Below are 13,196 nucleotides of genomic sequence, written 5' to 3' on the forward strand. Positions count from 1 at the left end.
ATCCTGCACAGATGTAAAGAGGAGAGGCAGCTTTATGTCTGACAACAACCTTTGTTCTCTCTCCAAAGTAAACGGGATTGAAGGCTGGGCCTAGCCCAGCCGCATGACCTTGTGAATCCAGTCCGTAAACACAGAGACACGCATGAAGATGGCTGGCCAGCGGGGCCGGGCGCACACTCGGTTGGGGATTATAATTCCCTCCAGGACCCAGCAGTCATGGGTAAAGCAGGCAAGTGGGCCTCCGTAGTCACCCTGGTAGATGGAAGAACTGGTAAGAGAGCCCTAGGCCAAGGCAGAGACTAGCCCCCTTGTGGATAAAGTAGTCCATTTTCAGCTTCCCAGACCCTCCCTGAGCTGGGAATGGGACCCTGGTACAGACCTCACAGGCTCCCACAGGGGCCAAGAGTCCCTCAGTGCACATCTCACTCTCCCGTATGCGTCCTCGGTGCTTGATGTTACATTCCTGGTTGGAGATGACATTCAGCGAGGCCACATTCAGGACTTTGTTATTCCCTGTACCTACAGTAAGAGGAATGGGAAGGAGAGGGCCTCTGGATAGAATTTGAGGCTAGGCCTCCTGCCTGGGGTAGTCCATGCCGCTGTGCTGTGCTTTTTCTTACCTTTGGTCTCACCCCAGCCTGCGATCTCACACTTGGTACCTGGTGGCACCACATACCTCTCGGGGGGCAGGCAGATGAGTGCCACTCGCTGGTTCAGGGTCACAGGTCTTTAATGGGAAATGAGGGCACTCAGGATGTGAGCCCCCAAGGGTCAGCCCCACCTCACACCTTCTTGACTTGTCACACACCTCTCCAGCTTGAGCAGAACAAGCTGGGAGCCGGAGGGCCCACACACCATCTTGGCCACTGGGACCTGCTGCAGGCCTGGCTCTCCTGGCTGTGGGTTCTGGAACAAGGTGCCCAACCACACCTCATAGCCCATGAGAGGCATATGGCTGGGGGAGAAGCTCTGCTAGATCAGTCATGACACGCAGCCTGCTGCCCCAAGGCTCACCTGGGAAAGGTGGCTAAGGAGAAGAAGAAGGCAGGGGGGTGGGACTGGGTCCCCAAATCCAAGGGAGGCTCACCAGGAGGAGAAGCACTGCCGGGCCGTCAGTACCCACTGCTCCTTCACTAGGGAACCCCCGCAGAAATGCTGGCCCTGCCTGGAGGAGTAGAGATTAGGAGAAAACAGTGAGTTCTGGGACACAGGCTGGACCTGCCATCTCTTGGCCAGGACCTCTGAGGCCAGGGACAGGTTCCCACTCCCCTGGCATTAGCACGGAGGATATATCCTCAGCTCCTCTCTTGAGGAGAGGCAGTGTGCCTCACCGATTGCGCAAGCTGACTGTCCAGGGCGAGTTCCCAGGCTGGCCCCCCACCACACGCAGCTTGGAGCGCTGCTGGTCCAGGCGGGTCACCCTCTTGCCACACTTCTCAAACACCACCTGGTCTGGGGGACAGGATGGGCCGCGGGAAACTCCCAACTAGATGGAGGCCCCAAAGAGACCCCAACCCACACCTGGTCCAAGTGCATACCTGGGGGCTCCAGGATGGACGGTGGTTGGTCGTCATCTGAAAGAACCAAGTTCACCTGCGTTGAGGGAGCCAGCCTTCATTGGTGGAGACTGGGGGCGGGGCCCCGAGGGAGGGTCACTTACGGCAGCGTCGCAGTGCACAGTAGTCGAACGGAGTACCCGGGTCCGTAGTGTAGCACCAGGGCCCATGGCTATCCCTGTCCGGGTTCCGGCAAAAGTTCTCCTCCAGATGCGCGTGGGGGGCAGAGGTGGGTGTGAACCTGAGTGGGCAAGGGAGTAAAATCCTAGCAGGGTAATCCTGACCCTGCCGGGCTCCAGTTGGAGAGGCTACGGCGTGCCGCTTTAGGGTTCGGCAGGGGAGGGGCCGGGCGCGCGGGCCGACTCACTGCGGCATGTGTGGCCTCTCTGTGGACCAGTGCTGGCACGGGACACCTTTGCGGGTCCTGTTGACCAAGCCGCGGTACCGCTCCCCCACGCCGTGGTAGCAGTCTGTGACGGGCGGGGATGGCTACTGGCGAGTTCTCGCCCCAGCCCTCCCGCTCCAGGCCTCCAGTTTCAGCTTGGGCCTTACCCTCAGGCCGCACGTCGTCGGCGCAGCGCCGGATCTGGTAACAGAAGGCCACGCGCATGCCAGGCCGTGACGTAAAGCACCAAGGCGCTTCCGAGCCGTCGGGGTTCCGGCAGAAGTTCTCCCGAAGGTCCCTGGGCGGGCGCTTCCCTCAGCTCTTGGTGGGGCCCATCCCGCGGGCCAGCCAGCCTTTGACTGGAACCCCGCCCCCCCCCCCCCCCCGGCCCCCGTCTTTCTTCAAGCGCCGCCCAGGACCCCTCTCCTAACGTCCCCGCCGCAGGAGCACGCCCCCAGCGGCGGCCCGCCACCTCACTTGCATGCGTATTTCTCCGGAGCAAAACGATGCTGATGGGGGTTCTGCGCGTCCCACCGCTGGCAGGGTACGCCCGCGGCGGTGGTGTTGGCCGTGCCCCTGTAGCCCTCGCCCTTCCCGCGGAAGCAACTGAGCGTCGTGGCCTCGTGGCGCGGCTGTGCCTCCGACCCTTGGATGGACCAAGGCTGGTCGGAGCCTGAGCGGGAGCTGAGACCCGGGCTGGGACTGAGGCCGAGGCCAACTCCAGTGGGTCCACCTCCGGGTCACGCCCAGTCGCTCCTCTTTCCCCAGTCAGGCCACGCCCCCACGTTTCCTGGGTGCCCTCCCAGGCCCCGCCCCCGTGCCCTACCGCAGCGAGGGAGGTCGCAGAACTCTCGCTCCACCTTCGGGTCGGTGGTATAGCACCAGGGCCGCTCGGAGCCGTCCGGATTCCGGCAATAGTTGTCGTCCAGATCTTTGTCAAGGAACCTGAGGGCGGTAGCAGGGCGTGAACAAAACCCCGGGACTCGGGCACTGCCTGTCCCCTGCTATTTACCTGGCCCAGCCCCTGGAGTCCTGGCCCCTCCCCTAGCCTGGCCCCCTAGGTGCCGAGCCCGCGCACACGTACTTGCCAGGCTCAAAGGGGTGCGCGTGTGGACGCTGCAGGTCCCAGCGCTGACACTCGCGTCCCGACTCGGTGCGGTCCACTGCGCCGCGATACTCCTCGCCATTGCACCAAACGCAAGCGGCTGGAGAGACAGTGCCGGTGGGTTCGTGGACGGGCGTGGGCATGTTCCTCACTCCAGTTTGGACCCAGAGCGGCTTACCTTCCCGGCAGGACTTGATGCCGCAGGTCTGGAAGCGCACTGCAGGGTCTGTCGTGTAGCACCAGGGACCTCCTGGGTCCCCGTCGGGGTTTCGGCAGAAGTTCTCCTCCAAGCCGTTCCGGAGTGTGGGCGTGTACCTGGTGCAGAGAGCAGCAATTCAGTGCGTGTTGGGGTGGGGGCAGGAGCCAGCCGGGCAAGGACAGAGGGGAGGTGTCTTACTTGTGGTCATTGGGGAACCTATGGTTCCAGCGCTGGCAGGGTAGGCCGCCAGTGGTGATGGCCACCGTACCACGGTACTTGACCCCATTGTCCATGACGCAGGTCCGCACATAGTCTGGGAGCAAGAGGCCCATTGTCAGTAAGTCCTGAGGCCTCAGCAGCCCTATCCATGGCCCACCCTTCTCCACAGCCACTTACCTTTCTTTTGGAAGAGATCACAGCGCCCTGAACGTTGCAGCTGTGTATAGGGTGAGTATTGGGTCCATGGCAGCAATTGGCAGCCGTGGCTGCTCACATTGTAGTGGAAGGCCCTGGGAGGACAAGGCACAGAGTCACCCAGGTTCCTCTGCCACCCAGTCTTATCTAGTCCTGTGGCCACTCACCTGCAGTCCAGTAGGGGCCCGCAACGCCCTGCACACTCCTCAGCATCTGCCACATGTTCTTGCCAAGGCCCAGGCCCCACTGCATGTAGCAGGTGTTGCAGCTCTGTACCCCGGAGCACCTGGAAGTCATTCAAGGGCGAGCGCTGCCCTGCGGGGATGGGCATGCATGTCAATGCATTTATATCAGCACATCCATGCTTGGTTCATTCAGGGGATCAAAGCTACAAGGCCTCTGGGATGGACCCTGTGGGTACGTTCAAAGGTCACACCCCTGTACAGGGTGGGAGAAGCAGGCCCAGACATGGTAGTTATCAACAGTGGGCAAAGTACTAGGCTCAGGTCTAAAGCCTACACTTTATGAGAGCAGTGGGTGGTGGTGCCTGCCCTACGGAGCTCATTTCATCTCCCAGATGAGAATGCTAAGGCTCGGGGCTGTTAAATTACCCTGCAAAGACTCAATCCAGGCATTCTGAGTCCAAGTCTGAGCTCTCATCAGCTCTAGGGCATATGTTAGGTTAGAGGGTTAGATGAGGCTCATGAGGGATAATTGCCTGCACGTGTGCATGCATCTGTGCAGTTTCAATGCTGCCTCAGTGCTACAACAGATGTTCTAACTCAGGCCTGAATAGGCAGGGGCTGCCCAGCTCCGCACAAGAAGCCAAGAGCACTCATTGCTCCATGCCTAGTGGGAAAGTGAGCTCCTGGCTTGAATGGCAGGCTGGGCCTAGCTAGGGCTGACTCCTTCCTGAAGGCAATTGGGGATCAGGGAGCGGGGCACTCACCAGGGACCCTTGAACACTGTGTCAGAAGCAGCAGCAGTGGGAACCACCCCATTCTCCTGGCTGGAGGCTGCACTGTGACCCACCACAGCCGCATCCGGGAAGTTGTGAAACCTGTCCCTACGGGATTGGGTGGCTCTGCCTCCACACCCCCACCCCAGGCCTGCTAGAGCCTGACCTGAGACCCAGTGGCAGGAATGGGGGTGGAGCCAGGCCTCAGGCCCCCTGGGTGAAATGTCAGGCCCCTTACTCTGGCCTATGTAGTGGGCAGGTGCTGGAAAGTTTCAGTGGGGACACTTGATGTGCCCTGGGGTAGGGATGGAGACACCCTGAAGCTCACATTGCTCTGAAGGGGAAGTTAGTGTGGACATAATTGCTGCCAGAGGCTGGGGAGCCCCTGGGTGGTGTGATATTAATCTTTTCTGAGCCTCAGCTTTTCCTCGTAAAGTGGCAAATGTTCCCTGACCCAGCCTCAAAGCGGCCTTCCCCTTTTGCTGTCTTATCTGCCCCAGCTGTAGGCAGGTCAGCCCACGCCCCTGGCAGCAGGGCCCAGAGAGGCTCCCCTCGCCTTGCCATAGGTGCCATCCCAGGAAAGGTAAGCGAGGCGACCTGTCTGGCCTGAATGGAAGTGGGGGTGACAGGTAGCAGGGACCTTGGCAGATAGCCTTTCAAATGTCCTAGCAACCTCTGGGCTGGGCCTCCGGGTATGGGTAGGAGTTGCGATAGGCGGCCTGGGGCTCCAGTTAGTACATAGCATTCCGACCCGGCTAGGCTAGGTGCTTCTCTTGCGCAGGCGGGGGTCAGAGGCGGTTGGGCTGTCCGGCGACGCAGAGGCCCTGAACTACCCGGCTGGAAGCCGCGAGGGGGCTCCCTCGAGGACGCCCGGCGCTGACTGGTGCGCCTGCGCGGCAGGCGCGCGGTTTGGCCCTGGAGGCGCGCCGTAGACAAGAGGCTGGGCGGATGTTGTGAGCCGGGGCGCCGCGGCCGAGGCTGGGGGTGAGTGAGGGGCGGCTGGTTTCCGAGCCGGGCGGGTCCCCGCGGCTTCCTTCGCAGCTGCGGCCGGCCCAGAGAGGGTGCTCACAGCTCAGGGCTTACAGCCTGTGATGCGAGACTCCGGGCTGGAGTTGACCTGAAGGTTCCTCCGGAGCTTGGGGCCGGGCGGGGGCGACTTGGGGGAGACATGCGCTGCTCTTCGCGTCCTTGGGCTCCGAGATGGGGTCGGTTCGGTCCGGAGCCCGGATTCCTCGGCGGGGCTGGACAGGATCGACGTGGCAGGGAATCCCCGAGCAAAGTCAAGGTCCGCCTATCACCTGGGTCCTCAGCACCTGACACCCGGAGTGGATGTCTGGAAGGTTTGCTGATTAAATGAGTGATCAGGTCTAATCTGCCCTGCACCTACTCTGGTATGAGAGGCGCAGCGGTCATGGATGCCAGCGGAGGGCCCGTGGTAGGCGGCAAGGCGGGACAGTCACCTTCTCGAGGGGCGGGCGTGGTGCAGACTGAATGGGCAAGGGTGTGTGGTGGGAACGGAGGGCCTGTTTGAGGTGAGATAAGGAACTGGGCTGCGGAGGAGGGAGTGCAGTCTAAGGCAGTGCTAGAAGGCCAGGCTGTAGACCAGCGCTGTCTAACAGAACTTTCTGTGATGATGGAAATGTTCTGTTTTTAGTGTCTCGTACAGTAACCACTAACCATATGTGGCTGCTGAATCCTTGAAATGTGCTTAATATAACTGAGAAGTTGAATTCTTAATTTGTATGTTTTAATTCAAATTTAAATAGTCACATATGGCTAATGGCTACTGTATTGGGGACAGCACAGCTGTAGATCAGTGAGGCAGTTACCAGCGACTTAGTGCATCTGCAGCTGCAGCAACACCATGACATGTAAGGGATGGACAGCACTGGGAAGACCAGCAGGGTCTCCAATGATAGCTGGGTGGTGCTCTGATGGAGCTGAGATGATGGATGAGAGGCTGTGTGTGTGAGTGGGAGCAAGACAACTAGCAGGCCTTTGGAAAAGAGAAGGGAAGATCCTGGCCTTAGGTATCAGTAGGACTTGTAGGTGGAGATGGCCCCAAGCCCTTGGATGATGGACCACACTTGGGGAATGTGGTGTAGGGTTCTCTCTACTGGGAATGAGCTAGACCTAGTGTGGCTTACAACTGAGAAGGATACAGGGTCTCTGTCTCTAGGCCACCTCACTTTGGACAGTTTGGTCTGATTTTCCTGGGGTTGAGACATTTAGTTTGGTTTAACAAACCTATATCTGGCAACTGCTGTCCGTTGGGCCCTGTGCTGAGCACTGGAACATGGTGGAGCCCTGTGTAGGAAGCTGGGAACCCCTGGTTTCTTGCCCCGGGTTGGTTTGTGTGTGAGTGTGCATGTACCTGGCCTCACCTGCTCCCAAGCTTTCTTGCTGCCCCAGAACTGAGGTGGGTATGGGGGCCCTTGGTTGGCCTCAAATAGATAGGCTCTGCCTCCGGCTCAGCCCCCAGGACCGCTGGCTGCCCAGAAGAAATGAAGGATGGCATCTAAGGGGTCCAGCATGTCTTTCTCCCGCAAGAGCTATCGGCTGACATCAGATGCTGAGAAATCCAGGGTCACAGGTAAGGGCTGACGTGTCTGGGAGGAGGCTCCTTGTGTTGAGGGAAGGAGAAGGAAAAGACAAAAGCGGTAAAGTCCCAGGTCTGGTGAGCTCCAAGCCTTGCTGCACCCCTTGTACCTGTGAGCCAGCCATCGGCCGCGATGGAGCAGTGCACCCAACATGACTGCTCTTGTGACCCCTGTGGCTAGCCTAGGACCAGGAGCCTGTAGAGCCAGCCCAGTCTAGGAGCTTACACTGACTGTGTGACCCTTCTCTTCTTCTGCCCTGTGGCACAGGTATTGTGCAGGAGAAACTACTGAATGACTACCTGCACCGCATCTTTTCCTCTCCTGAGCATGCGCCCACCGCAGCCACCAGCAGGTATGGCCATGTGGGTAGCCCCTGACTCCAAAGGACCAGCCCAGAGCCTCTGGGTAGGCTGGCTTGGGTTCTGTTCTCCCTCTACCGCTCCTGGCTGTGAGACCTCTGGCCAGAGAGTCTGCCTTCTGGACTCTGCATCTTCATCTCCTCTGGCCGTGTTAGTACTTTCTTTCTGAGGGTGTTGTGGAGGTTAGGGAAGTGGTACACATTCAGTCCTCAGGAGAGCACCTCACTCCTACTCCACAATCAGCATCTGGTCCCCACATGCACCTGCCTGCACATCTGTCCCACCCCAGTCCTCTGTAGCTGCCACCTGAACCTATAAAGTGCAGACCCTACCAAGCCCCTTTTCCTTGAAAGTTGAGTACATTATTGTTCCTAAAAAAGTTACAAGTGCACTTGAGCAGAAACTTAGAAGAAGAGAAAACGTCTGTGTGTCTTGTTCTAACTTGACCATTTGAGCATAATTTTTCTGTTTTTCTTACCTTGTGATGTGTATAGTTTGGATTATGCTGTATAGACTTTTTTTAAAGTTTTCTGTCACCTTCAGTTCTTTTTAAAGTTTTATTGAGAAATAATTGACATATAATGAACTACATGTATTTGAAGGGTAAAATTCAGTAAGTTTTTATCCAGATAACCTGTTAAACCATTATTGCCATCGAGATAGTGGATCGATCCCACACCTCGAAAAGTGTATAGAAGTTTAGATTCTATCTTTGTCATTAAACATTATCTCCTGAGTGTTTATTTTCTGTATTACAAATTAATCTTGGTGGGCATCTTTTAGGGCCAGGGGTCTGTTGTAGCCTTTAGCACTGCCCTGGTTTAGAGGAGCTTTTGCTTTTGTAAACAGTGCCGCTGTGAGGATGCCCAGGGTTGGAATCATGGGCTGGAGCATTTGAACTGCAGTCACTTTTAAGACTCTTGCTACATTACTTCTTCAGAGGGTCACGTGGATTCTGCCTTCCTGCAGTGAGGCATGGGTGTCCCTATCTCTCAGCCCTCCTACCAGCTGGGCTCTCCTGCCTTCCACAGTCTCTGCTCTCTGGGCAGCCACAAAGGGCAGTGCTGTTGCGTCTTCCATTTAAATGTCTGTGGTGGCCATAGGATTCCTACTTATGGAGAGCTACTGCCCACCTCCACTCCAGCCCCATTCCTGGCCTGTTTCCAAGGCCATCTGATCCCTACCTCATGTGATATCAGAAATGGTCCTGCTGCCACTGCTTCTGTGGCTGCCAGGAGGGAGAGCAGGTGGCAGGGCCATCAGTCAGTGCTTGTGTGGATGCAGAGCCCTGGGCTGGGACATAGGCGATCCAAAAAGGGCAGGCAAGTGCTGGGTTGGCCAAAGGACAGTGCTGCAGGCACTCGCTGAGGCTGAGCTGCCCCCAGCTGCTCTTGAGAGCAGGCAAAGAACTAGAGCAGGCCTCCCAAGTGGGGGCCGGTAAGCACTGCCATGACAGAAGGCTTTATCCTTGGGCCTGTTGGGGTGTTTAGAGAGGAGGTTGACTGGAACTTTCCAAGCTACTGGTGGGGCACCCCATTGCATGGCTGCCACTTGACCTTGGCTTGGGGGTTAGTAGGAATGGGGAAGAGGATTCACGCCTCTCTACCTCTGGCAGCTGAGTAGTAGCTCACAACTGGGGAACATGTGGTTCCTGAGCCAGGTGAAGCTACTTTGCCAGAGAGTTGGTGCTTTGGCCCATCTATGTCCCTTCCAGAGCCTACCCTCTAGACCATTGAATGGAGAAAGTGCTGGGATCAGAGGTGGCAGAGAGGTGCCAGCAGTCTGTGGGCTGCGTCCAGATGGGCACTGGTCTCTGTTCTACTCGAGCCCTGCTAGTTACTGCCACCCCATTCCCTGCTATTCTTAGCAGCTGCACTCAGGACAGGGCTGGCCAGCATCAGACAGAGGCCTTTCTCCTCTGAGCATGTGTGCTGGGTATATAAGGGGGCCACTCAGATTTCCCCAGCCCCTCTGGCTGGGGCTGATGGCAGATAGGCAGGCCAGGTGCTCTAGTTTCCTATACAGGTGGGTACAGGACAGAGCCAGCTAGCAACTCAGAAGGCTCAGCCCTTCATCCTCCCAAGACATGTCTCATTCAACACAAACTTCCCTGGCTGGGACCACAGGCCTGGGATCAAGGGCTGGCCTAGCTGTCATTGGTATAGGCTGCCTTGGGGATTGGTACTTCTCCCAGCCTTCCTCTCCCAGGCAAAGCAACAGATCCTTCTTTAGGGGTGGGTAGGTTATGGGCCATGCAGGGAGCACACATTATGCCTTGGAATCTTCATAGCATCTCTGACATACAGCTATGTTCCCTTTTTACAGATGAGGGAATTAGGGTTGAGGAAGGGCTCTTTTTTTTTTTTTTTTTTTTTATGGAACACTTCACGAATTTGCGTGTCATCCTTGCACAGGGGCCATGCTAATCTTCTCTGTATCGTTCCAATTTTAGTATATGTGCTGCCGAAGTGAGCACTTTTTTTTTTTTTTTTTTTTTTTTTTTTTTAAAGTCCTGAGGTACACCACATTGGACTGGTACTTTTTAGTTTAGTGGGTAGTCCAGCCTTCTGACCCCCCCCCCCCCCCCCCGCATTCAAGAATATAGGACTAGGCACAAGCCTTTTTCTGGAATCTGGGCAGCCACTGTCCGAAGCTCAGAGGAAAGGGAGTAGGAGAGGGGTTTAGTGTCATCTGACTGGTTTCAAGGACTTTTGGGCCCCTCGCAGCCTCTTGCTCTCCCCAGGAAACCCCTGAACTTCCAGAACCTGCCAGAGCATCTGGACCAGCTGTTACATGTAGACAATGAGGATGAGGAGAGCCAGGGTATGTGGCAGCTTCTGGAATGGGATTGGGGGAGCCAGGCTGGGCCCTGGAGGCCCTGGGGGCTGCCTTGGGGAACACAGTATCCTCTATGCATTCTGTCAGACCCTGTACCCTGCCTGACCCCACACCTACCTTTCCCTTTCAGGACAGGTTGAAGGGCGGCTTGGCCCATCCACTGTGGTCCTGGACCACACAGGTGGCTTCGAGGGGCTTCTTCTGGTGGATGATGACCTCCTAGGGGTGAGTGAGGGCAAGGCGAGGCCCCAGGTCCAAGCCCCTCCTGACAGCCCCAAGCTGCTCCTGATGTGGCCTTGGTCTCTCTATCCTTTTTTATGGGGCTGCAGCCACAAACCCCTCCTGATGTGCTCATTGAGTCCTCAGCCCCCAAACCCTCCTGATACAACCCTAAAACCTACTCGGTGCAACTCCAGCCCCAAGCTGTTCCCATCACAGCCATGAACCCCTCCTCTCATGCTGCCACCCCTCCCACCCTGTTCAGGCTCAGTGCGGTATTGGCTAGAACAGGCAGGCACCACCAATACAACCCGCGTTGAGGATGGGGCCATTCCTCTTTGGGGAGGCACTCTGTGTGCCCGAGAGGAGGCTCACCATCTCTACTCTTCACCCAGGTGATTGGACACAGCAACTTTGGTACTATCCGCTCAACCACGTGTGTGTATAAAGGTGAGACCATGCTCTGGCCACCATGCTGTGGCCCAGGTTGTTGGGAGGGGATCTGTGGGCCCAGGTCTGAGGCAGGAGGCAGTCTTTTTCTATCTGCTAGGCCTGACTTGGTTTATTCCAGGGAAATGGGTCTACGAGGTGCTCATCTCCTCTCAGGGACTCATGCAGATTGGCTGGTGCACTATCAACTGCCGCTTTAATCAGGAGGTACGTGTGAGAGAGGCCCCCTCCTAGGGAGACATGCTGCTGCAGGCCTCATCAGGGCTCCGGCAACCCACCAGACCACATGAGGTCTGCTTGGAACTGTAACCCGACTGCCCTCTGGAGGAGGAATGCGTCCCACCCTGCCCTAGGACAACAGCAACCCAGGCCAGGAAATCACTCCTTCCCTCAGAGCATCAACCCTTTTCTCTAGAACTCTGTGGGTGCAAGGTTGACGGCTGGTGGGCTCTGGACCTCACAGACCCTTCTTCCCTAGGAGGGGGTTGGAGATACACACAACTCCTATGCTTATGATGGCAACCGGGTACGCAAGTGGAATGTGACCACAACGAATTATGGCAAGGTGAGGGCCAAGACCCCTGGAACCCGCTTGCCCCATGTTCATCCTCACAGCTTGGGTGGGAGCCACCAAATAGCCACAAGAGACTGTAGGGCAAAGGGAGAGGGCAGAGACTCAGGTGCTCTGTACTTATGGCCACCTACCCTGAGGGGTAGTGGAGACACAGCCAGGGGGCAGAGCGGGCAAGCTGCTGGGCTTCTGTATGTCTGTAAGGCCTCCTCCCCTGGCAGGCATGGGCAGCGGGAGACATCGTGAGCTGCCTGATCGACCTGGACGATGGCACTCTGTCCTTCTGCCTGTGAGTCTCCTGCCTCTTCCCACAGGCCTGGCCTCTGGGACCTCCCTGAGCTGCCCTCAGCTTCCCAGTCCCTTTAAGGGGGCCAGGCCGACTTTAATAGCCTGAGGGTGGACAGCCGCAACAGAGCCTTGCTTACTGGCCTGTTTCGGCTACATCCTTCTTAGCACGGGCTCACAGGCCTTCCCTTCTGCTCCAGGAATGGCGTGTCACTGGGCACCGCTTTTGAGAACTTGTCCAGGGGCCTGGGCATGGCCTACTTCCCAGCCATCAGCCTTTCCTTTAAGGAGTCTGTGGCCTTCAACTTTGGCAGCCGTCCCTTGCGATATCCTTTTGGGAAGAAGTCTGTGGACTGCCTGGAAGCTCTTGAGGAAGCAGGGACGAGGGGCTCCCTGCCCTGGGAGTTCTATGGGCTGGTGGTGGGCCATGGTTGCCGAGGGGAGAGGGGCGAGTACAGCTTAGGTGGGTGCCGGGAGGCACAATTCCTATGGCAACCTTATTAGGTGGGTACTGTACTGTGTGGAACAGATAAGAATGTGAAGCGGCAGAAGTTGCACCCCACAGAGACAGAGAGAGCTGTGCCGCAGACTAGGCCTTGTGACTCCACAGCCCTGCCCTGGAGCCTAGGCCCCTCCTTGGGGATCTCAGTGGAGAGGGATGGGTGCATCTGAGCCACAGACCAGGTATTGCTGGCTTAACTCTGTGCCACCTACCCAGTGGCAGGTTACCGGCCCCTGCAGGACCCACCCCGTGCTGACCTGGTGCGGGCACAGAAGTTGCTGGGCTGCTTCCGGGCAGTGCTCAGCGTGGAGCTGGACCCTGTGGTGAGCCAGGGACTGGGCCGGGTGAGCTGAGGGCCTTCTGCAGCCCTTTGACCCCCACTGTCCTTTCTTCCCCACATAGGAAGGCCGGCTGGTGGAGAAGGACAGCTCTGAGTGGCAGTTGCAGGGCCAGCCCACCGTCCTCCTCACGCTGGCCCACATCTTCCATCGCTTTGCACCGCTCCTGGTGAGGGGATGTTTGGGAGGGGAAGAAGTGGGCTGTGGCACAAGTGCCGGTGCTAGGGGCTGGGAAGCCGAGGCGCATGAGGCTCAGCACCGTCACCTGGCAGGGGTCCCATGTGACCAGAGCCCTTAGACCTCAAGGATGTCACCCAGGGAAGGAGGAGATGCTTCCAGCTGAGGATATCAGGGGATGTCCTAGAGAAAAGATTGAGGGGTAATGACATCACTGGCTAAGGGAACTGCATGTGTGAA

The 13,196-nt window shown here is 57.5% G+C and overlaps 2 protein-coding genes and 1 non-coding gene across 15 annotated transcripts in view; 1 reads left to right on the forward strand and 2 right to left on the reverse strand.

Moving 5' to 3' along the window:
- Positions 1-14: 14 nt before the first annotated feature.
- Positions 15-5,439, reverse strand: MST1 (macrophage stimulating 1). Of its 7 annotated transcripts, none has more exons than XM_042978972.1 (18): positions 4,609-5,439; positions 3,827-3,974; positions 3,642-3,754; positions 3,444-3,558; positions 3,225-3,361; positions 3,030-3,146; positions 2,768-2,886; positions 2,419-2,603; positions 2,109-2,239; positions 1,924-2,026; positions 1,661-1,797; positions 1,539-1,574; positions 1,332-1,452; positions 1,088-1,165; positions 809-955; positions 621-727; positions 380-519; positions 15-252 (listed from the first exon to the last, which is right to left on the reverse strand). In XM_042978972.1, the coding sequence occupies exons 1-18, from the start codon at positions 4,700-4,702 to the stop codon at positions 91-93; spliced, it is 2,190 nt and encodes a 729-aa protein (XP_042834906.1). In that variant the 5' UTR covers positions 4,703-5,439; the 3' UTR covers positions 15-90. The 7 variants fall into 7 exon arrangements, with proteins under 7 accessions (XP_042834906.1, XP_042834901.1, XP_042834907.1 ...); XM_042978967.1 differs by having other exon boundaries at positions 2,419-2,587; positions 3,026-3,146; XM_042978973.1 differs by lacking the exon at positions 2,109-2,239 and having other exon boundaries at positions 2,419-2,587.
- The window catches only part of RNF123 (ring finger protein 123), a 29,873-nt gene continuing 21,858 nt past the window's right edge, over positions 5,182-13,196 (forward strand). For 3 of the 7 annotated variants that reach the window (XM_042978962.1, XM_042978960.1, XM_042978965.1), the window contains exons 1-12: positions 5,521-5,601; positions 7,093-7,210; positions 7,485-7,569; positions 10,320-10,399; positions 10,545-10,639; positions 11,029-11,083; positions 11,205-11,290; positions 11,562-11,648; positions 11,876-11,943; positions 12,140-12,265; positions 12,650-12,764; positions 12,844-12,948. In XM_042978962.1, the coding sequence (XP_042834896.1) occupies positions 7,129-7,210; positions 7,485-7,569; positions 10,320-10,399; positions 10,545-10,639; positions 11,029-11,083; positions 11,205-11,290; positions 11,562-11,648; positions 11,876-11,943; positions 12,140-12,265; positions 12,650-12,764; positions 12,844-12,948 (984 nt within the window). In that variant the 5' untranslated portion in view covers positions 5,521-5,601; positions 7,093-7,128. Of the gene's footprint in view, positions 5,201-5,520; positions 5,602-5,721; positions 5,741-7,092; positions 7,211-7,484; positions 7,570-10,319; positions 10,400-10,544; positions 10,640-11,028; positions 11,084-11,204; positions 11,291-11,561; positions 11,649-11,875; positions 11,944-12,139; positions 12,266-12,649; positions 12,765-12,843; positions 12,949-13,196 lie in introns of those variants that run through there. The other 4 variants (XM_042978961.1, XM_042978963.1, XM_007088520.3 and 1 more) reach the window with 4 other exon arrangements.
- On the reverse strand, positions 9,946-10,052 carry LOC122236750. Its single transcript, XR_006215002.1, has one exon. It is a non-coding gene; the product is annotated as a U6 spliceosomal RNA (small nuclear RNA).

The sequence above is a fragment of the Panthera tigris genome, chromosome A2, assembly GCF_018350195.1.
Source record: "Panthera tigris isolate Pti1 chromosome A2, P.tigris_Pti1_mat1.1, whole genome shotgun sequence".
Lineage (NCBI taxonomy): Eukaryota > Metazoa > Chordata > Mammalia > Carnivora > Felidae > Panthera > Panthera tigris.